This window comes from Cygnus atratus, chromosome 4 (genome assembly GCF_013377495.2).
Source record: "Cygnus atratus isolate AKBS03 ecotype Queensland, Australia chromosome 4, CAtr_DNAZoo_HiC_assembly, whole genome shotgun sequence".
Taxonomy (NCBI): domain Eukaryota; kingdom Metazoa; phylum Chordata; class Aves; order Anseriformes; family Anatidae; genus Cygnus; species Cygnus atratus.
Window position 1 is genome coordinate 41,478,195 of NC_066365.1, and position 24,722 is coordinate 41,502,916.

General features: G+C 36.9%; 1 protein-coding gene across 2 annotated transcripts; it reads right to left on the minus strand.

The window, feature by feature from the left end:
- Positions 1-894: 894 nt before the first annotated feature.
- ABHD18 (abhydrolase domain containing 18) lies at positions 895-24,699 on the minus strand. Of its 2 annotated transcripts, XM_050710616.1 has the most exons (14): positions 24,638-24,663; positions 21,000-21,125; positions 20,152-20,260; positions 16,889-16,973; positions 16,209-16,309; positions 14,185-14,263; positions 14,009-14,095; positions 13,185-13,210; positions 11,207-11,345; positions 9,118-9,207; positions 8,352-8,453; positions 6,651-7,029; positions 4,718-4,880; positions 895-3,724 (listed from the first exon to the last, which is right to left on the minus strand). In XM_050710616.1, the coding sequence occupies exons 3-14, from the start codon at positions 20,241-20,243 to the stop codon at positions 3,673-3,675; spliced, it is 1,395 nt and encodes a 464-aa protein (XP_050566573.1). In that variant the 5' UTR covers positions 20,244-20,260; positions 21,000-21,125; positions 24,638-24,663; the 3' UTR covers positions 895-3,672. The 2 variants fall into 2 exon arrangements, with proteins under 2 accessions (XP_050566573.1, XP_035404196.1); XM_035548303.2 differs by lacking the exons at positions 11,207-11,345; positions 13,185-13,210; positions 14,009-14,095 and having other exon boundaries at positions 901-3,724; positions 24,638-24,699.
- Positions 24,700-24,722: the final 23 nt, after the last annotated feature.

Genomic DNA, 24,722 nt, shown 5'->3' on the forward strand with positions numbered 1-24,722 from the left:
AACACTAAAAAAAATTAACTGTGTCACTCATTGATAACACACCAGACCTAACTTTCACTCTGCCCAGAACCTTTCAGAGGCAAAGCCTACTACTCACTGCATTTTTCCTACTCATGTGTTGTCAGTCTTACTATGCAGAAGGGTTACCAGAGCCTTCGCTTTTCAGACAGAAATAACTGCAATAAAATTGATTGCATCTTGGTTGCTGGGTACAACCAGCAGGCTTCAGTTACATTGGCTGCTCCAGTTCCAGAGAGTGAGCCACAACAATTTTCTGAGGCTTTTTTTTTCTTTGTATATAAACACCACCAAGACTCAGAGATGCACATGCCAGTAACATTTACAGCTATCTGTTCAAAGCAGCCTTTCAATTCATGTGAGATATTCCCATCTGTATGACAGACTGCTGCAGATGATGAAATAAACCTTTCTCCCTACAGCAACACTCCAAAAGCCTAACACGACCTTCCTCCCACACAGATAGAAGAACAGCCATCAACAATTCCTGCTGGACAATTCTACAATACGTTCTGAGTTTGCTGTAAGACAATACACCCTACTCTGGAATACAGCAGCAAGCAGCAAAATGTTAGACTGAGTTTTTTACCCTCTGAAGTAGATTTTAAGCAAGCCTGGGAAATTCTAGCTCAATGAAGCCACTGAGAAGTCTAAAATTAGAATCACAACAGTATCTTAATTAGCTGATAGAAGCTTAATGTAGAACAACATGAAAGCAGTATCATTGTTTATTATGTGAAGCCTTTATCTTGTACTGTAGATTAACTACTCTTCTTGTGCTACAGCGCTAGTAGGAATATGAGGGATTAGAGGATGACAATGAGAGCATTTTGAACTCATGTTGACAAGGAAAAAAAAACATCACACAGCTGTTTTGTAGGATTTTTATTGAAAAATCATTACAACTGAAAAATGATCAAGGTCAGTTTTACAGTAATTTTAAGACACACAGAATGGCTACCTGCTGTTTGGATTTAGTGCAGGAACCTTATTCCAATGTTTTTCTCATGCACTTACTGAATTAAAATCACATTCTCATTTAACATCAAAAATGGATTACTAATAATGCTCTCTTAGGACTTATTCATAAAATCTGGTTTAAAAAGCCCATTTTCCAAAAGTTAAAACATTTACACTGCAAGACTCTTCCCTTTACAGATCAGCTAATAGCTTCCTGTGTCTGATAACCAGCAGATGTAAACCACATATGTAATTATTCCTTTTTTATTCTTATTATTCTTATTATTCTGAGAAATTTCTTAAATGCTTCTTACTGGACTCTTATATTTGGCAACGCTACTTTAGTTACGTAGCAAAGTGTGATTTCTCACTTGTTAGAGACCAGTCCTTCACTACTTTCAAAAGACTTTCTCGGGAACAGGAGTTACATCAATATAAATCTGCTTCATTGAATGGCATGCCCTTAAGGAAAGTTAAGCCTCAGTAGTAGTATCATCAGAACACTAACCTCAGAATGTCAAGTTTTTGTAAGTTGTGTAACTCCTTGTATTGTGCTCTTTGACAATATTTACATTGGCATGTATACTTCACAGCGTAGAGAAGTTGATTCTTTAGGCTTACTCCTGACCTTATAAACTCTATCTTTTCTCTCTTCCATTTATTCAAGCCCTTTCCTTTGTCACCAGTTATGTCCCTTTCTTTCATAGCTGCAACAGAAACAGGACATAAAGCACACAGATACATTCAAATGGGACCAACCAGAGACAAAAACAATTTGGCAAACAGCAAACAGTGTAAAACACCCTTAGCTGACAACTGAGCTAAGGGTGACAACTGAGCTAAGCTGACAACTGAGCTTGTATCAAGTTAAAACCCATAAAACTTTGAGGTTAGTATTCAAGCATTTAATTTTAGATTTTTGAGCTTGCAAATAATTGATTTCAAACCTTCCAACAGTCAGTATTTTCAAATATTTAAACACACTAGTCACTTCATACTTGCTCCCAATATATATAAAACCAACAACGCCTAAAGAAATGATAAAAAACCACTTGAAACAAGAAATGTAACTTCCAATATATTACAACTTTTTGCATTTTCAGGAAATTTGGATGCTAATTGACTTCAGTTATTACAAATTGCTGCATTTCAGTTTTATCTGAACTTACCGATTTTCAAGTGAACCATGATTCATTCCCAGTTACTTGTTCTGTCTGCCAGACTGAAATTCAAGACTATATATTTAAACAAACTCAGTTTTGATTGCTTCACACTGACTATTAAAAACCATTATGGTACCCATGAAGATCAAAGTGCTTGATTTGAAAGGTACAAAAGTCACGTATCTCCAGAACTATCTGGATTTTACCATTTATTTCTGTGTAACTCCTGTCATTACTGTACTTAAATTAGTAACTGAAGTGTTTTGGCCTTCAGCTTCTCTGCAAACTTGCTTCAAAAGAACGATACAGGACATAACCACAACATAAGATGCAGCTACCAGATACAGCTGATGCATGATGACCTTTGTTTTTACTGTAGTTTCTTGGCATTTTTCATTCCAAAAGAGGAAACAACACGTTTTGGATTTCCTTAAACAAGTTTAAGCTTTTCTTAAACCTAACTTTTTTTTTTTTTTACATCCATTAAAAATACACTGCTGAAAAGTAAGGAGCCAATGTAACTGTTTTGATAACCCTTAGTCTCGCATACATTTAAAAAATTATACAATATTATACTGTATTTTGCATATCAGTACTGAGTGCATTTTAAAAAGGACCCCTGCTGAAATGTTTCAAACAGGTGTTTATAGCACCATATAATCTGCTGTTGATTTAACTGCTTAGAATCAGACTCTTTCTGCCACTGTTTCTAAAGAAAAATTATTACATTTTCATTCCCTTTAGCAATTAAAAAAAAACTACTAGAAAAACTTTAATATCCAACTGAATGTATGTAAAAAATGAATTACTGGGTGCTCCATTTACAATTATTTCAGTTCTGTGAAACCAACCAATGAATAGCTACATGACTCTTCCAGAATGGCACGGTTTAATTCAGTGGCAGAAAAATCTAACGGGTGCATTGAATGAAAATGTCTTTCTCTCACCCTGCATTCCATTTTTACAAGCTCTTTTTGTGAGATTTGATTCTGCCCCTTCCACTATAGCTCATTTCCAATTCATAAAAGAGAAAATAGTGACAAACACAAGAGGCAGTGTTGGCAAAGCCATAGTAAAATGCAATAGGAATACCAAGGTGCCAAGAAGAGGAGAAGCAAGAGGAGAACAAAATAGCTGGAACAAAGTATAAATACACTAAATGCAAGACAACATCTTAGCCCTGCATCAAATTTTACATTTTATCAATACTTAAATTGATCTATTTTCAACAAATACAGAATTAAAGGAATACAAAATGCAATTAAATATGAAGTACACGAACCATTCATGCACTGACAAATGCTGCCATTGCTTTTTCACAGGTAAAGCTGAAACATGTCTGAATGGCACTTGGTTGACATGAAAGTAATACTGGTACTTTATGTGTTTGTTTTTTTTTTTTATAATTGTTACCTACAACATTCAAAGTAAGTGACCATCTACTCAACATTGTAAGAGGCTTGTTTTCCAAATATGAGTTCCAGTAAGGGGAAATACAAACAAGATCCGTTTGAATACATTCTGAAGATTGTTAAACAGCGTATTTCTGAAGAAAGCGGTCAAACGCATCATAAATTGCTTGCCTAGAACAAGAAGAAATAACAATTATAGATCACCTTTATAATTTGGGAAAGGGTAGATATAAATGGCCTGTTTCTATTTATTTCTAAAATAAATGTATCATTACAATTTGAAAACGGCATTAAGTTAAAAAGTGGTATTAGGTATTCTTTTCTCCTTCACTTATTTCTGCGATCTCTCACTTCAATCCAGTAATATATGTCTGTTTCAGGAGGGAATGGGACTACTTTCCAGCTTTCATACGACTGCAAGTGTTAATGAACTAGGAATTTTCTACTCAAACGTGTCAGGAAGTATGTCAGACATGCATTATTTACTGTTTTTGAACAACTGTCATAATATAAACCGAGGCTGAAGTTTTAAATAGCAGTAAGCTAACGGTTAACATACGTTGACCTGCTATGCCCATTTCTGTTGTTGCTCAGACTTCCTGAATGGGATTTGCACTCTTGCTAATTCCTTATGTTTTAAAATCAATACCACAAGTATTTAACTCCTAAGAAGTAAGGAACTGCAGGTATATAACTGCATTAGATAACGGACTTCAGCAAGTTGCCACCTAGTATTATTAAAGCAAGAGTTCACGCAAGTAATACTCATGTGCAATTAAGCTTATGCTCTATTTCTTGTCTTCAATTGTTTGTTCTCGGAAAACCGCATTTGCAAAAAGACAACAGCTATGCAATACAACTTAAGTGGTTACTCCTTAAAAAATACTTCCTGGTGTCCAGTGAATAAACTAAAGGAAAGCAAGAGTGATAACGATCATTCTCTTGCCATAAGCTTACCGAAGGATCTGAGGGATGCTATACCTCATCTTTGCTCATAAAATAGAACAATAACATTCTCTGAGATCCAGTAATTTGTTCTCCAAAGCGGTGTTTACTATTTGTTATTTTAAAGTAATTATAGACTTGCTTTTTAGAAGCAAAATGATATATCTCAAATATGATTTTAAGCTCTCAATTATTTTTAAAATCTCCTGTCTACCTTACCTAAAGAGTCCTTGTTTGAAGAGGTAGGCACTGACATGACCTCCTTCCAGATACCTGATTTCACATCCAGGCCAGATTTCCTGAAGACTGCGCACCCCAGTTCGGGGAATATATGCATCCTCCTTCGCTTGTACAACTATGATTAAACTTGGGTCAACTGGAACTATAGAAAAAAAATCAAAATGAAATTCATCTAAGATAATAACAAGATTGAACTATTTCAGCTGAAATTTCTGTTGGAAAGATGCTCTCAGTTGGTTTAAAAATTATTTTAAACTTTAGTCAAATGGTATTTTCGAATGTCTCCAGCAGTATTTATCCAATTTTTGATGCTACAGTACTTACTACTTACAGCCAGAGTTTCACCAATCTGATTACTAAAAGGAATAATACCAAAATGCTGACTAGAGAAATAACACCAAAATGAGGTAGAACACAGAACAGTTCTCTCTTCACAAAGAATATATGTGGTACAGTAGATAGTGACAAACTAAGCCGTTTGCAGATGGAAGGTCACAAACAATTTAGACCTTTTCCTTCTGTATATACTCATGTATAGAGGATATGAAACGCTAAGATAGATTCTAGCTTTCCATTCAATCTTCCATGAAATCTGAATGGTAGGTGGATTTCCCAGAGCTCCTCTCCAGATAACACTTCAAGCATATCATGGCAAGGGATGCAGCATATCCCAGAGCATCAAGAGACCTGAGAGACAACCGGCACAAAGAACTACATCACTTTGACAAGCGCACTGAGATCAAAGATCTTAAGCTTCATGAAAGGTCAATGCTTTAGCTGAGTGATACCTGGATAAGTGTCTAGATATAAACATTTCTGTAATTAGAATGAAGTTCACATTCTTTTTTCTGTCTACAGAAATAACATTTGAAGCTTTAGGGAAAGCACTTCACTAGTATGTGTCACAAAATATTCCTGGGTAGCAGTGATCTGGGATATTTTCCATGTCAAGAAATCTGCATTAGAGTAGAAAGCTTTGGATATTTGTTTTATTTTTTACATTTACCAGTGGAGTACTAAATGCCAGAATTCAAAAATGAGGTGGCACAGGGTCTCAGTATCAAGTTAGCTCTGTCAGAAACCTGTATGAAGTCAAAGTACGTTCTGGGACATGTTAAGAGTCCTCAATGGGTATGTGCAGAGTTGAACCATTTTATGAATGGACATTTTTCAAAAGCAATTCCAAACCCTCACCTCAGCAAAAGTACTTCAATCAGTTCTAGGAAGAAATCACTTGTTCTAACGGTCTGCTTGCAAGCAATGCAAAGGGATGCCGAGATGTTCTAGATGCCAAGAAACCCAGCTTCATCAGACTTAAGGCTTGCTGGGCAACAGCTCCCTCTATGCGCTGTGCTTGTCTTGGGAAGCATTACATTCGCCAGACTGTATCATCCCAGACGGACACTAGTGTATCTTTACTGGTCACATTTGTCTTAAAGTATGGTTCAATCTTCATTCTAAGCTACAAAGGCTACTTTCTATGAGAAGTCAGTAATAGATTTCTATCCAATTAGATTTCCCTGAATCTGCTTGAAAAACCTTATTAGCAGGACAAAACAGATTAATTAGAGCTAGATATTCATTATATCAAAGACATTTTGTTCTTTTAAATAATAGGAATGTGCACTAACTCATATCTGAAAATAGCCATGGCAAGGCACAGAAAAAATGAGCAAAGATACAGAAAGGCAAATTTTGAGTTAACTCTAACATCGGTTGACCTCTAAGAAATAAACAAAACCAATTAGGACGTGGAGTGGTAAACAGATGTTGCTGAACAACACTCAGGACATTTTCATATTTCACCTAAGGTCCCAGCAGGTTTACACAATGGAATGATGAAGAGAATACCTTTCCTTCCATAGAATTCTATTTCAATTTTCCAAACTCATTAAAATAAACAAATACATACCTGAAAAGTTAGCTACATGGGTACATTCATCCATTACTCCTTTCATGAACCTTAAGGATTCTCTCTGTAAAGTCTCACTCCTTCTTCTATTATTTATCCTCTGTCCATGTTGGCTGTTTAAGTTTTTATTGCTGCTGCTACTGGTTGAAAATGTTTGATTCATGCATTGCATTTTAGGAGCATCTTGTATTAAGAGTCTTTCTGATGAGGCACTTAGAGTACTTTTATTTGTGGTAAAGCTGTGGACAGCTTCTTTAGATACAGGCTTGCTCGAGGAATCAAGGTTGAACATTCTGGAAGTCACATCTATGTCTTCCAGCCTGTCGACACTGTCAGGGAAGTTTTTAACAAAGTCTTGTCCCATCTTGAAAGAATCTGTCTAAACAAAGATAAGTCTTTTATTAAGGGTCCTTTACATCAGCTGGTTAATCTTACACTTCAGATCAAGTCCATATCCAATAAAAAGGAGACAAAGACTGCTTGCAGTACTTGTTATTTTCAGTTTGCACATGTCACTCAGTAAATTAAATCCCAATCACCATAACCCTTTGATATTTTAATTCTTTATTTCTGTCAGCTTAAGAAATGCAGTAAGTACTTATCCATGGTAGTGTATGATGCAAATGTTTGTCTGTTTTTAGCTCTGTATTAAACTCTGAATTCATGACTGCAATTTAGCTTAAATTTCTGGGCAAATAAATCAAAAACTATGCATTTCTCAGACTTGTTCCTACTACTTGCAGTAGTATCTTTTTGAAAAAGTGTTCAAAACTAACACAACATTTTTTTAACAGGTGGGAAGAAAAATAATTTGACCAGGTCTAATGTTTGGTTTAGGACTGAAAAAATCTACTCCCTCCAAGTAATAGGATGACAAAAGCTGAACATCTTGAAATGTTTCTTCTTTTCATCCTGTCTGCTCCATCAGTGCTCCCAGAACATGTATAATGTAAAAATGGCAAGTGCCTAAATAGCTGTTGCCTCCCCAGCCCCCCTTCTCCTGTGTTAATATACTTGAAAAAGAACTGACACCTAACAAAGAATCTTAGAAAAAAGTTATTTATAAGAATTTGTTACAGAAGTGTTGAAACAAAAATATTCTTGAAAAGTTCTCTCTCGTTGTTCCAGTTCTCTTCTATATTAGAAATTCCTTTTGAGATGTTTTTTTCAACCCTAGTCAAAAATGTCAAGAAAGCAAAACATCACAGCCGGAAACAGAAATAATGAGACCTAGCACTTTAAACAAAGTAGAAAAGTAACTTAATGTTGCTACATTTAAAAAAAATATATTATACAATATTGAATATTTGAAAGCAATTGCTTGGAAGGACAAGTTTTAGATATTTACACTTCCGGCTACAAGCTTTCTGGACTACAAAGCCATTAACTGGGAAGAATTAACTATGGTTCCCATGTTTTGACTGGATCCATTTTATGTTGCAGAATACATTAACTGTGATCACAAACAAAAATTTGCAGCAAGGGCTATACTTAACACATATTATTCAACCAAAACGTTAATTTCTCTTTTTTTTCAGAAGGATTTCTTTCAAAGACTAAATCTATCAAAAGCATATGGAAACAACAGGCAGATGTGTTTTTACCTAACAATTGGCTACCTTTACTAGAAATAAAAGTTATGTTATTTGTTATATTTAAACATGTAAACATTAGTAAAGAGCAAAAATAAACTATACTTACTCCACAGTATTCAAGCATCTGAATGATTTCTTCTTCATAAACAGTTTGCGTAAAATACTGTTTCTCCAGCTCTCTCCAGTTCACTGCCTTGCTCAACACACCCTGAAATTAGAAACACAAGTATCTGTTACACAAGTAAAAGCCAGAGACCTTTCTAAAATAATGGCATACAGAGAAGACTGATTTGCTCCTGTCTGTAATTTGTTTTTTCCAGTTGTGTCCAAGTTTCCAGATAACCCTTAGAATTACTGGAATTGATTATAAGCCACACCTTATAACATATGACATTGAAACCCACTTCCCTTTAATTTTTATTTTTTTTTAATGCACATCTGGACTGGACTAAGCCAATGATGAGTGTCAAAGTGGGTCTATTCATTCACCTAACCCAGCAGTAGATAAAACACGTACTGCTAATGGTAGTTGCAGCGCTATCACCCCACTATTTAAGCCTGGCTTTGACCAGAAAAAGTCCATTTTCATGGTTTCCTTCCTCACCTTCCCACCTTCAGACACCTTCAGAGCAGGACTCCAAACACTGTCACAAACCAGCCCCTGCCTCCTATTTCGTACATGACCCGCTGAAGCAGCTCAAAGCTACCTTCCCTATCACATGTTGTACATCCTGAGCACGAAGGGCAGATTTTGCCACTAAATAAGGGCCAAAGGGTAATGAAATGCCTGCCTGATAAGGTGAACATATCCAACCCAAACCTTATGTTTCTGATTACATTCTAGTATATTAGTAATAATATAGGATAATTACCGTAGTAAAGACTGCAGAAGCTGTTGACCAGGAAAGACATGGAATCAATGGCAGTGGTTTAGGCCAGTTCGTCACGGCCAGTGAAGCCATCTATAATCAAATGCAGTTATTACATATTTTAATATTGAATTCACGATAAAGGAATTCTAAGAATTCTCGCCTTTATGTGTTTATACAGTATTAAATAAACAGTGCCAACGCTGTTAAGGACTGTGGTAATTGGATATACTTCCACCTCTTTAAAATTCAGAAGAAAGACAGTGTCTGCTCTTCAATGATTTCCCTAACAACAAATATTGTTCTGGATAGAATTAATTTCACAGCTGAACAGAATATTTGTTCTGACCCTTTAGTTATTTCAAACTATCAAAAACTTCCATATAGCTCTTTCACCAGGCTCTTGCAAGCTTATTTCAAGGCAAAATGAACATAATCTATGAGAAGAACTACTTACACTTCTACACTTTTGAATCTGAATACTGGAAACAAAATGTGGAAGAGAAGTAATTCAGGATATTAAGTGGACTGTTTTTCTGTCCTTTAACATCTAAATTACTGTTTTTACATCAGTTCTCAAGACATATTCTGGTAAATATTCTATTTATACCAGAAATATTCGAGCAAAGAAGCTCAACATACAGCAATGGCAAGCAAATACTTCCTTACACAGCACGCCAGATTGTATTTTATTGCTCTAAACTGAACAGTGTAAAATCCCTAGTACAAAATACCCCATGTCTGTCCTAGACACTCTAATAGACTTACACAACTGAAATATAATTCTGATTATTTTTTTATTAATAAAAAGTGACAAAAGCACCACATATCTATATTCTAATAGTCAGAAAGGCAGACTTCTTTGTTCTTAGTTCCAGCTCTCTCCATCCTTAGAACTGAATTAATGCTATCTCCTTTCTGTTCTAAATCACATTCTAAATATATGTAACAACAAAAACTATTTATTTCCATGGTTTTATATTTAAATCAGGCCTAGCCAAAAATGTATCTTTCTGGACTAAAAGAAATATTCCAAAGGAATTTCCAAACTCACTTCCTCTGATCTTGCCTCTTTCTATACCCATGCTGTACATATTGGTATGGGATATGGCACCCTGTTATTCCCACAGCATTCACGCAGCATTAAAAGTGGCCTGCAGTTAGTGGTGCACAGATCAGTTTAAGAGGTATGATTCAACTTATTTGTAAGACAGAGAAGACATGTTTAACACAGAAGTTGTCTCGTCAGGGCAATACCTATGTGAATGTAAGGTGCTTTACACACTTATGTTTATTTAGAGTCATAAAATTGTGCTTTGGAGGAAAAATATTTTTCTTTCAGGAGACACGGCCATTACCAGTGTTATCTACTTAGCTCCTAACAAGAAACAAACAAACAAAAAGGGATCAGCAAAACAGAGGTATGTTGTTTGAATAGGTTTTTTATACATTTATCACAGATCAACAATCATCTGTGGAGACAAGGAACTAATATTTTGACTGCATATTAGGATTTCAAGCATCTTTCTAACAATACACTGCTGTTTTAGTTTTAATATGCACAATCACACACAAAATGTTATCCACCACACTCCAGATATCTTCTGTAATCAATACCAATGATCAGGAAAAAGGATGAGTTGGGAACAACAGAACTGACACCAAAAGTCACCTCAATTATGATATGCCTACAGAGAGAATGCATTTCACTCAGTGCATTCAAACACAGGAGTTTAGGCAAGAAGAATGGAGGAAAGGAGGGAGAACTAGCAATTGATCAGTTCAGATCTTCTTTCATGAAACATTTCTTCCCATTGGGGAAATAAACATAATTATGTGAGAAGCTTATATCGATATTAAGTCTATGAGGAGATGGCTGACAAAGGGCTCTATGAGTTGTCAGCACTTCTTAAGGATTATAGTAATTCAGTACTACAGAACATGAGAATTGCCAACAATTTTTCCGCATGACTACAAATATTTAAAGTATTTCAGAGAGGAACACTATAAAACAAATTATTCGTGTATGCTAAATGATCAGATGAGAAGTTAAATAAAAAAAAAATACTAAACAGGAAATATAAAAGCTTACATGTCCTCCCATGGATATTCCAGTCATCCCTAGCGGTCCATAGCCTTCTCTCTCTAGCCAGTGCAAAAGAGCTGCAGATTCTAGAACAAGAGCTCCTCCCATCACAAACAGGTCCGAGACATTTTTTAAACATGACCGTCTTTTCTCCCCAGAAAAGGAAAATACAGGATTTATTTTCTAAGATTAGATTTTGACAGTTCTCAATCATTCTATACATACTTGTATACAAAGCCTGATCATACTCCCAGAGAATTTTGGAGCTTAACTCCTCTTGATTCAACAGGAGAAGTGAGTCGAGATTCTCTGGCACTTTTTCCTAATGCAGATCTAAATGAGGACTAGGAAGACCCCTTCTAAGCTTCTAATGTAATATTACCGACCACCTAGTCTTCTAGAAACAGGTATTACCAACATTAGAATCTCACTAGGAGTGATCTGTGCTGTAAAGTTATAATGACTCTTTTTAAAATAGAATCGGTGATACAATCCTAGACATACACTATCTTACTTGCAGAAAACAATCCTTTTTCTTTTCTCTTATTTACCTGTTTCATATCATTGAAAAATTGCACACAACATTTGAAGAGCAATCAGTATGCCAGCTTTGGAAGAACTCATCAGTGTCACTTAAGACTGAAACTGTAAAGTGGGAAGTGTCACGGTACTGAGATATTCATGTAGTGTACTCTAAAGCATTGAAACAGAGGAAACAAAAAAGGAGAAAGCTGTTCAGCTGAACCATCAGAGGGACTCTCAAAAAGTGAAAAATAATTGTACTCTACAGAGCAATTAACACACCTTAATTTGGGAAGGGGGACTGTGTATTTTCAGTATCATACAGGTTATGAAAGGCTACTGGCCTCTTTGGCCAGCATACAATGACATTTAAGATACTTGGAAGCAAAAGGACAATGCTTGCTGTGCTAGTCAAGGGAGAAACAAATTGAGCTGCTGCAGACCGGCATTATAAGCTAACGTAATTCTTTCTACAGCTTTATTATGAGAGATTCCCCAGCCATATATATATATAGCTATATAATAGCTGCTACGTTTGTTAAGCACTGTTACTACTGTATTAACTAAAAAACTGCTCCTGGTACGTAACCTTGTATTGAAGATTGACAATTACTGCTTGGGATATTAGACTGAGCACTTGCCTTTCAGAGAATCCTTGTCTACATCATTCATATACTAAGCTGTCAAGCTAGACAACAGAAAAAGGAGTTAGAAATATCCTCACCAAATTATTTATTTTTCTGTATCAGTTACTCAGTAACAGGGAAAAAAATTCCAACCTATTCCAGTATACAGCCTCTCCTTTCACTTTCCTATAACCTTATAGTGCTAAACACAATAATCAAAACATATCCATAAATGGTCTTCCTATTAAAAAAGCATTTTTACAACAATCAGCTGGCAATTTTTTATAACTTTTTTTTTTAATGGTTATATCAAAATAAATACAATTTTACATCTGCTTTGAAAATAAACTTAGAAACTATTTTTGGTTATAAAGTTTTCTCAATACTGAATACTGCATAGTTTCCACAGACTAACAAATAAGCAACATCAAATTTACATCTGACTGCGGTCCTTTTGAAGTATCTTGGAAAAGGAAAAACTTAGCTACTATAATAGGAAAATATGCTATCTGGACAAAGATAATTCATAGTTGACTGAAACAATTGCAGCGTTTATACACACACAGTTGCCAATCAGGAAAATAAACTGGCTCTTGCTTGCACTCACTCATCTCATTCTTATACTGCAATTCCATCTTGTGCAAACTTTCCTGATAACTGTGATCTCTTAACAAAAACAGTAATGAAGTAGCCCAGCAAAGGGTTGATAATTTCACATTAACAGCATGTTTGAGATTTCACTTTCTTAATAAGCTATCAGAGTTCACACTACTTTGGGGGACGGGGTAGTAGTATTTTGAAAAGACTGTATCCATGAATGTGCCAGTAATACTTACAATTGATCCTTAGGTTTTCTACAGCCATGTAGAAGACAAGTTAAAGAAAATAAAAATTGTCTATATAAAAAATGGCAAGTAAAATAAAAATTAAAAAACAAAATTAATCACATACATAAGTAGCACATTGATTAATTCAAATTTGGAACTTACATTCCAAACGTTTAACTGGAACTAAATCACGTTAAATGCTTGCTGATGTGATTTATAACATTAGATTTTACTTTTGTCAGGTATATGAGTATGAGAAAAGTATGACCTGAGATTCTATTTAATAAAATGAGATAAAATTGTTACAGAAGTTACTGATGAGTTGATGACTCAGTTTTCCTTTTTTTTTTTTTTTTTTTTTTAAATCAAGTCCTAAACAGCAAGAGTAAGTTTCTCAAAAGCACCTGAGGTACTAAAGAGTTACATCTGAAAAGGGAAGACAGGAGACAAAACATTCTTTTCCATCATTAATACATCCAGAAGTCACACAGTGTGATTCAGAATGAGCGCACAGTTTTCACTCGGCCTCAACTAAAGGGATCACATCAACACCTCGATGAAAATAGACTCATGTCAGAACTTTTACTCTGATGACTATGGTAAGAAGCTGTAGGAGATATTTAAAAAATAAATAAATCAGAAGAGTGTTAGTTAATGTAGTAGCATCAGAATGTGTTCCACATTGTGTCTCATTCAATGGTCTTTGCTTCTATCCACTGAAACTCTACTTGAAATTGATCTACAAATTAGATACTGTACCAGTATGATAAGTTTTCTACTCCCTGGAGAAACTATTAAGAACAGCACAGGTATCTTGCTTTCCACAAAAGGATATAATAAGGATTTTCAAGTAATAGAGAAGCCATACAGGCTTCTTTTATCATTGGACGTGCCATCAGTGTGCGTCTCCTCCAGAAGTACTGAAGGTAAGATGTAGGATAACACTTTAAGATAAAATCTGAATACTTCATTTGTCAATAATAATCAATTTTACATTTTATATACTTACATGATCCCCAGTGCCTGCTAAATGAATGCATACAGGTCTATGCCTGCTATTCCATCTTCTGGGTATTATGAACTGAAACCTATGAGAAACAAATACTTGTTACAGAAAAGGAAGTATTTATATTTACAAGTTGCTTCACAGAAATTAATCTACAAGAAAAAAAAATACACAAAACCCAACAAACCAACAGAATTAAGTATTTCTGTAATACACTCAGGCAAACTGTCATTGATATAGCAGTATCATTTTTCATAAACACATCCAACAAAGAAAGGAATTCAAAAGTAAGACAGAATAAATGCCAGACAAGAAAAGGAGCCAAGCTGACAGATCATATTCCTAAAAGAGACCACTACCTCATCATCACAATTCAAATTTTGCAGAGTGGAGAAATGGAATTTCAGATGAAGAGCTGCCTGAACAAGCATGACTAGCTCTCCTAGGCAGCATTGCTACTTTTCTCCTAAGGGCACAACAGATGAAATTGAAGAATAAGATGAGCAATACATTTAAATTAAAAAAAAAAAAAAAGAAGCAACCAAACATGAAACTACTTTATACACCCAACATTTAATGTCTACTCAAAAGTTATTTACAGTCTAACTACTGGGGTGAAAAAAATCACTTCAGAGCCACCAATATTGTCCCCACAAGATGGAGCACTGTTACCTATAGCACAATGACATTCAGGAAGGGAAAAAAAAACAAAAAACAAACGGATTCACACAATGCACAATGATCTTAAGGGAAATTTATAGAGCATTTCAAAGCTGTAACAGTAGTGCCCAACATAACAGGTAGCATAATGTAATGTCAAACTGTAAGAAAGCACCCACAAGGAAGCAATTAGTACACTGTATTTTCAACTATGGTACTACTCAGCCCAGTAATATTAAGAGAGAGTTTCTTTCTCTAACCAAAGGGAGGTGGAAGAGAACTGATATTCTGGCTATTGAACTTTTCGTGAACTACATTCTTTAGTGTAGTTCATGTTTAAGTTTATATAAAAACACCTGTCAATATTGATAAAATATGATACCGGTATTAACTTCCGCTGCCAAACTTGTGTGTTCAAAAATAGCAAACTAAGACTGGAAAAATGAAAAATCCATCACGAAAATTTAGCTCAAAACTAAAAGCAAACAAAATTATGTCCCTGTGGCTTACCAGAAAAAAAAAAAGGTACCAGCTTCTCTTGTTGCAATAAAATGAACTATTATTTCGGTACACAGGTAGTGTTTTTGTACTGAATGTAAATGGAAGGTTTGAATGATTCCTCTAAATACAATATAAAATGTTTCTTCTATATAAGCAGCTTCTCCTACATATAAAACAAACATCTCTTGTAACCTTTATTTCCAGCATCTCATTCATTTGGAAGACAAATATATTCCATAGTTTTGTGCATGATTTCTATGCTCAAAAATCAACTAACCAAAAAAATATATATATATTCAGAATCAGCCAAAGCATTACCTGAAATGACTGTGACTAACAGCCAGGTAATCCTAACTTTTAACTTTTATTACCGTAGCTTAAGCTTTTTCATAAAGTGTTATGCCATCCTCTTTCAGATAGTATTACATTTGAGGTTTTCCACATTATCACTACTAATTATAGAAGCTCTCTTCCAGTCATAGTTAAATATGCACATCATTACCCTAACAGTTCAATCTCTTGAAATGCTCACTTTTTTCCTGGCTTCAGAGTATAATCAATCAACCTTTATCAACCTTGTTGCACAATGCACATATAATATCATCGCCACTTTGGAATAAAGTCCCCTAGCAAACTATGTTATCTACACACAAATTAAACTATCACAGGAGTAAGATTTATTTTCCACGCTGAGGTCAAAATCTATTTCAACATGTTAGCTAACAAAAACAACCCACAGAGTTTGATTTATTTTGCAGATAATTGGTATAACAATAAATTGACTTCACAGTAAAACTACATATATATCATTTTTATTTCTCTCCAATGCTAGCTGCAGAAAGGAAATATCACTTGGCTTCTCCTACCTTGCTACAAGAGATTCGACTGGCAGGATACCTGGGACATAATGAGCCAAAGGGGAAATGAAGTGTCCCTCAAGGATTTTACAGTCTGATTGCTCCTCAACCTACAGAGAGAATGGGAGAGCAGTATATTTCATGTCAGTGTATAACTTGCTCTGAAAGCCAAACATCAGTATTATCTCTTCAATGAGAATTATTTTTTATAGGATAAAAATGTAGTTTAAAAAACAAAACAAAACAAAGCTGGAATTTCAAATATACTGATACAAGTCTATCAGCACAGTCAAATGTGTTTCACTTTTTTTTTCCCCTAAAGACCTATTAAAGAAACCAAGTGATAAGCCTAAACTGTCCCATTATAATAACATGTATTTCAATAACATACACTAAGTTTTGAGCATTTTGTGAGCTTGAGCAACTGAAGTTACTGGTTCACTAACTGAATATTGTCAGGGGTGCATTCATCGCCCTGTGTCTATGCAGTCCCTAACTCTAGTCCCGCAGGTGCCAATCCCAGCAGTAAAGCATCCGGTGATAAAATGAAACATCAGAAAAATGCAGATTCATACAACATCAAAATCCAATGCTTGTAAAAGCAGCCTGGTAAAGACTAAGTTTATTTCACTTTTTTATACCATCAGGCAAATAAAAGTAGTTAAACTGCACCCCTTACTTTTACGTACCTTGTCAATAAAAACTGGGTAATCTTTTGAAACCAGCGTCTGGCATTTTTCCCTGTTTCCAATAATCTTTCTGAATTCAAATATTCTGTTGAACAGAAACAAGGAAAAAAGATTCATCTTTTAATCTAAATATATATACATACATAAAACAACATCAGGAGCTGAAGTAAGCCACAAAGAACATAAAAGTTATGAAGCCAACTTTGCACTTACAGATTAGTCAGGTACCATGGCTGCAAGAACATTTATAAGGTAAGAAAATATAAGGCTCGAGTATATTGCTAGAGCTTACACAGCTTCCAAATAGCATTTTACATCCAATATTTTAAAACTAATGTCATTTTTCAGGGGCTAAATTAGGACATAAGAACCTCCTACACAGACAAACCAGAGAGATATGGACTGAACGGATAAAAGATAGGCTAGACTGCCAGCGTCAAAGTAGCTGCCAATGGTGCAAAGTCCAACTGCCACAAGTCACCAGCCATGTTTGGGGAAGTTCCTGAGTGACTCAAACTGAGGGGTGAGGTTGATAGCTGGAAAGTAGGGATACCGTTCAAAGCCACCTGGATAAGCTGGAAGAACAAGTCAACAAACATCGTGAAGCTCACCGATATAATTGCAAAATCTTACACCTAGCCCCACACAATACAAGCTGGGAACTGCCTGGCTAGGGAGCAGCTCTGCAGGAAAGGGCATGGGGCTTCTGGCAGACAGCAAACTGGGTGGGAGTGTGCAGCACGCCCTCTGCATTCAGCAAGGCAGCAGACAGCAGGTGAAGGGAAGAAACTGTCCTCCCCTCTCAGCCCTCATGAAATCACATCTGGAATACTGAGTCCAGTTTGGGGACCTCTGTCCTTAAAGAGATGCTGGCATAATGCAGAGACCAGCAGGCAGACACTGTATAAATGGAACACACGGCTTACAACAAGACTGAGGGAACCAGGTATGCATTGCCTGGGGAACAGAAAGCTAAAGGGCAAATCCAGTCACTTCCTTCTGCTACTTCAGCGGGCTGCAGTGTTGCAGAAGATGAATCAAGACTCGGAGGTATACAGAGAGGACAAGAGGCAATGGTTGTGAGTTGCAACATAAGAAATTCCTAGTGAAACATGATTTTTTTTCACAGCAGTAGTGGTTAAGCACTGGAAAACAGTGCCCCAGGGAACTGAAATGTCCATCCCTCGAGGGACTTTCAAAGTTAACAGGATGAGGTGCAGAGTGACTTGAAACAACTATAAAGTTAGTTTTGTTTTGAATAGGTTTTAGGACTAGATGTCCTCAAGCAGCACCACACAACGTTAAATGCTCTATGCTAAGAGTAACTTGTTTGTTCTTACGGTTCTAAATACACACAAAGACGTAACCTGACCAACTTAAACAGCAGATTTGAATGGACAGTACAGAAGAGGGGTATAACAGGAGTGACCTGTTCAACCTTCCAAACACCAAAAAAAAAAAGCCACTACGCAAAGCAAAGAAAAGGCAGTTTACCATCACCACCACCAAAAATAGCCCTACTGAGTAGCCGTTGCTTTTCTTATGCAGAACAGTACACTGAGTATTTCTGAGAGAGCAAGGGTAAAGGTATAAGACATGAGTATGGAGGGTGAGCTGAATGCAAAGATGTTTTGCTTGACACCAGTTCTTCAAAAAAAATTTACATGTACTTATTTCCTCTGTAGTTATGAGGACACTGAAGGTTAAATCTTGCATGTGTTAAGGCATTCCAACTCTTGGTGATGGGTTAAGGATAAAGGATTAGGATATCAAGTCACCACATCAAGGGTGTGCTCAGCAAACCTTCAGATTACATCTAGGCAAGGTAGTCAGTGGCGTCAGTCAAACTCAGTTAATGCTTGAAGTATAAGAAACAATTTATTCTATCAATTAAAACAAATGCTAACGCTGTTTCCAGTATGATCTGCATACTAGGGAATGGTACTCCCTCCTCCCACTAGTTGATGTGAGCAGTCAGAAGGAGCTAGTGTTCTTCCTTCTTCATCCCAGTGAAGCCAAGCTGCTTGGGGGACAGCTCATCTCTCCATCCAGGGGCAACACACAGAAAAATTCTTCCTCTTTTCAGACCAGCACGCCAGCAAGCCTGTCCCATGTATCCCCCACAGCTTTTGATTTCATGTATCCCCATCATGAAAAAGCAAGAGCTGCAGCTGATATGATTATGACTAGCAGCAATGCTTCTTTAATGCTCTTTGACAGTAGCGTGATTACCCTTAGAGATCACCACAGGATTCGTCAGAAATTCCCCAGTAGTGGGGATGATGGCAGAATGAAACTTAATCAAATCCCTCAAAGTTTTCAAGCACATACAACAATCAATAGTAAAATACTGCAGCTATAAAGTAAAAGACGCATTTTTGCTTACTCCAGAAGAAAACTAATGTTTTAAAAATCCAACATTTTCTTTTTGCAGGAAACTGCTACCTGAGAACAATTGAGGAAAGAGATTTTGAAACAAGAAAAACAGCCCACGTAACTCCACTACTATCCACAGTGAACAAAATCATTTTTTTTTTGTTTGAAGTTTTCTTTATTGATTTTCAAATACAGAAGAATTACCTTATTAAATGGAAATTTATCATTTCCTATCTAAATACTACGTGATGTGGAACATGTTCAGTCACTGAACTTTTGAACTTTTAAGATATGCATGTTTAACTTCCAGATGTTAACCTTAACAGTAATTTGAAAAATCTGCAAATGTTTAAAAATTAAGTGGTAATCCTACTTCTTTCTTTTTTCAAAGACATCTTAGAAGAATGAGTTTACCACCCAATGAGAGAGAGAAATTTCTACATATATCTTAACAGAAAACTAACCACAGATCCTCTTTATGTTACACAGAACAATTCCTCTGTAACAATCTAGCAAATTTTTTCTTAGACAATACTTTTCAGACACACTTCTTCTTTTATATGCTGTTGTTTACTATGTTGTTTTATATACATAAATCAAAAATGTAATTGGACATATACACATTCTCTCAAAAATACCTTTTTTAAGCAGAAAACCACAAACCCCTTTAAGACTTCTAGATCAAGTTCCTCAATCAGTATGGAAATACACAATTTCCTCAATCAGTATGGAAATACACGATTTCCTGAAGAAAAATGCAAACTCGAACTCAAAAATGAACAGGACAGTACCTACAACTGGTAGTATTTCAGGGCTGTTTTTTCTTTTTCCCTTTTAATATAAGGTACTAGTCATGCCATTATTATTATTTTTTTTAAACAAATCACCTTTTCAGATCCTCTGGTTTTCCCCATCCTCTGATGAAGAGTTTAGTGAGGAGAAGTTTTCTGTATAAGACATCTAATTTACTTACACCCATGAGCAGCAAACTCACATCTAGAAAAAAGAACAGGTAAAAACAAGGCAGTTAAAGGAGTTAACATGAGTGGCAAGTTCATTGCTTGTGACTCTAAGCCCGTTCTTATTCTGGTATCTGTAACAATGAAAAGCCATACCATTTTATTGCCAAGTTAACCTAGACATTCAGGTCAATTCTTTTCATATTTAAACAAAGTATAGTGTAAAGGCAGTTAATACAAATTCTACCTTTTTTTAAATTAAAAAAAAAAAAGAAAAAAAGTGGAATGAAGGAGTAGCAATTTGATATGTCTAATATAGCCAGAAAGTTAACACATAATTTAGGTCAAGATTACTAAAGAGGCACGTGAGGTCACAGAACTACATCTTCAACCAGTCCTGTGTGTCTTTTACTCTGACCAGTAGGAGCAGCACCGTCTCTGTACTCTCCATACAGCTATGTAGATGGCAAACATATAGCTATATGGACAAAAAAACTTTTTCATCAGTACATAGAAAACTTATTTTTATAAACTTGCCTTCATTGGTATCTTAAGCATACATTCTAATTCCTACTCTATCCCTTCCTTTCCAGGTTCCCCCAACTCACTTCTCACGGTTTTGAAAACAAAGTTCCCACTCCCTTTTGAGAAAACAAATCACACCATCAAAATCCTTACACCAGCATCATCACTCTCAGCAAATACACTAGCCCAAATATAGCTAAAGCCAACAAGATTTTAGGCAAACACAGTCTTATTTTCAAAGCGATACTTACTGAAATGAACAGGGAGCCACTACTGTGCTTTTCCAATGAGGAAGGAAAAAAAAAATCCAATCTGATTTCTTAATCAACAGGATACAGGTTATTCAATGAAAATAAGGCCCACGATCTGTCCTATGCCTAAGGGAACATAAGATATAATAAGCAAAGACTTGGTTAGGAAGTTACCTTCAATTATCTTCTATTTTTTCTAGATGCCTCTATACTAAAAGGCCTAAATAACTTCATAACACTCCAAAACAGTGTAACTCATGTTTTTTCATGTTAATTCCAAGTTAATTTCTTCTACCATATTTTAATATGGTCATTGTTAAAATCAACTGATCAGAATATAACAAGTTAAAACTGCCATTGGAATAATACACTCGTTTGCACTTCTAAAGAAAAAAAAAAACAACAACACTTAAGTATATCATTAAGAAGCATTAAAACTCAAGATACCAAAAAAGGTTTAATGTTTAACATAAGTTACTATCAAAATAGAAACTATAGACAACTTAAGGTACTTGAGTTGGAACTAGGAACAAGCATCCTAGAAAACCACGTTCAGTCATTACAGGACAGAAATAGATACCCGAAACCATCAGAAAGCCTAAGAGGGAACCTTCTATTTTAACATTGTAAAAAGTGGTAGCTCTTACTCCACCAGTCAGTCTCAAATAGCTGACTGTGGAATCTTCTTATGCTGATCCATATCTGCTTGGTCTAGTAGAATAAATTACTATGGTATTGAAATATGCATGCAATGAAATATCCAAACAATACGGTGTTATGCAACATAAGCTATGCACCAACATAAACACAACCAAACAAGCGTTGGTAGCTATAATATATATCAATCCAGAGTGACACAAGCTTTTGGTATCAGAATGGATAGGAGGGGAAAGATAGGGAAGAAACTTTTGCCATGGACAGACTACCAAAACCAAGCTTTTTATAACAAGATATATGTATATATATGTTTCTTTGAGTTAAGGAGAAAATACCACTGAAAAATTGCTTCTTACCATTCAAGCTACCTTTCAGGTGTAACCAAGTAATAAAGACCTTGTCTGATCTTCTTATGAACACTCCTTTTCACTTAGTAAATATTTTCTGCTATCAGAAAACTAAACGAAGCCACCAGTACCCCCAAACATGGTGTACTCTATCTGAAAAGCTTCCTACCCAACGTCTTCTGTTCAAACTTTCCTGGGAAAAGCTACAGTAACTGCCCACTCTCCCCAAAATGCCAAAGACCACTGTGTTACTTCTGCCTGAATCTACTGAAGCACAGAAAAACTACTATCACAAGTACTGTGGAAAACAGAAAGCAATACAGTGTACTTTCAACATGGCCAGCAATAAACCGCAGTGATTCATTTGGTACTTCACCGTGAAGATGTGCACCCTGTAACCAACTTGAGGCAGGAATGGTTACACCCATTCCCGTGAAGGCCACCTCAACAGAGACCCAAGCACAAGGCAAAGGTAAACAGAAGAAAACAGCATTTTTATTAGTCAGTCTACGTGCCATTAGCAACTATTTACTCCTAAACTTCCCGCAGTTACTGCTGGATGTAGGGACAGCACTCAAGTCTTCAAACTACCGCCATATCAAAACAGAAAAATTGCAGTTCCACTTTGCAGCCCAATGCTCAGAACAAACAGCAGGTACAATGGCAGTCATTACCCCCACCTGAGCAGAAAGTAAGCCAACAACCTCACCTCACAGTATGGGCGAGGGAACAAGCAAAAGCTGTCCCCAAGAGGGGATGGCAGAAACTGCAACAACGCTCATTGTACCTGCTCTCCCATCCTTCCTGCCAGACTGTTCTCTCGCTACCTTAATACAGTCCTTTCCCTTGCTGACTCTGGAGACATCCATTGACCTCCCAGTGCCATTGGGGTGTCAGGCAGAAGGCGTTTGCCAGGCTCACTAAGGCCCCTCTGCTGCTCGGAGCAGGGGGACAGCTTGGTACCTTCCTGGTGCTAGAAGAGAGCAGCGGGCGGAGAGAGGAACAGCAACATAGAGAGGGCTTTTTACAGGCTGGGAAAGAAATAATGAACGCTTTGCCGCCTAACAAAGCAGCCTTGCAGATCTTATTTATTTATTTACTTATTTTTATTTGAATTCTCTCCAAAATAAAAGGCAAATAAGAGAGGAAAGAAGATGAGCGTTTTGCCATGAGTCCAGAGGCTGGCATCATGAGCTCTATCTGCTACTCCAAAGGAATGCCAAGACAAGTTCCTAAACAAATACATTATATATAACAGCAACATTGACTGAAATGAAAGGGTTGTCTCATTCTTTATTCTACTTCATTGATTAAATGAAGACACTTAAGTAATTCAGGATATTTCAATAAGAATGCCTCGAGATTAAACCACTCCTGGAAAGCATACAGGAAACACTAAAAGAATGATGCCAAGGGTGTAAAGTATGTTGTAGGGAACTTCTCAGAAATATTACCAAAACAAAAAAGGACAACCATCCCCCTATTTGTTTGACTTAGTAACAAAAAGGTAGGGCACACTTCAGTCACTACATGGAAAGAGAATTACAGATACTGTCAGAAATGTCAAATGCAGTTGTTGGAAGCTGCAGATTTATTACTACAGAGCTTGAACTTGAGGAAAGAATCATCAGAGCTTGTTTCCAAATGCAAGTGGGTTTCCACCACTTGGTATTACACATTAGGATCCTTCAGTAAGCCAGGCCAGCTGGAAATAATGATCTAAGGAAGATGCTGCATAGTTGTGTAGGCCAAGAAACAACACCTGTGTTGAGTATCCAGTGTGTATGTTGTTTATACAGTAAGCTTTATGTCATGTTGTGAATCGAAATTGTACCAGGTACACAGGCACATTAGTAAATGATCTGCTAAAAGTCCCTTTCACTTTAAGGCAATATCTTCCAGAGAAGGCAGCACGAAAACCTAGAGATAATCCACAGCCTAGGTCCATGCTCTTGGATGAATGTTTTTCCTTGCTCTCACGACCCTCATACCACATGCTTGCTATAGGTCGTTGGTGTGCACTTATTTCATAGAAACAGGCACAAAAGTTCATCCAAAACCCAGTACATAAAAGGTCAGCTGCTCCTTTTTACACAGCGCATGCAGCCTCAGTCACACAAAGCTCACTGAGGCAGAGCTTCCTCAAGAGCCCAGCCTGCTGCTTCCACCGGTGAACACCAAACTGCTGCCATCGGGAAGTTACTTGATGGAAGCAAGGCGTGCCTATTTTAAAAGCCTTACTGACAGTCTTTGCCACACGCTACTTTATATATATCTTCCAACTGAGGTCATGCTTTATTTTTTCCTCCAATTAAAAAAAAAAAGCCTTTAAAAAAAAAAAAAAATCCCGCATTCATTACAGCGACGAGCCGCCAACAGGCCAGGTAAGAACCTCCCCCGGTGGAGGAGCCCAAGGATAAACAGCGGGGACCCCTCCCCTGGCCGCTCAGCCCCCGGGCGGGCTCCTGCCCCCGGCAGCCGCCAGCCGGCCGCTCAGGCCCCCCTGAGGGAGCGCAGCGGCGCGAGCCGCGCCTCAGCCGCTAACGCCCCGAGGCGCGCGCCCCCCCTTCCCCCCCCCCCCGGCCCCCAACTGCCACCGGCGCCCAACGGCCGCTCCCCGCGAAGGTGACTCACCCGCCGGGGCACCGCGGTGGGAGGGAGGGGAGGGGAGGGGGTGAGGGGGCGGGGCCAGCCCCGCGCGCGCGGGCGGGCGGGAGCG

Coding starts and splice junctions, on each gene's coding strand:
- ABHD18 (XM_050710616.1), bottom strand. CDS start 20,243: ATGGGTGTAAGTAAATTAGATGTCTTATACAGAAAACTTCTCCTCACT. Junction 16,310..16,888: donor ACCCAGTTTTTATTGACAAG/GTACGTAAAAGT, acceptor TTCTCTCTGTAG/GTTGAGGAGCAATCAGACTG. Junction 11,346..13,184: donor AGAAAACCTAAGGATCAATT/GTAAGTATTACT, acceptor TGGGGAGAAAAG/ACGGTCATGTTTAAAAAATG.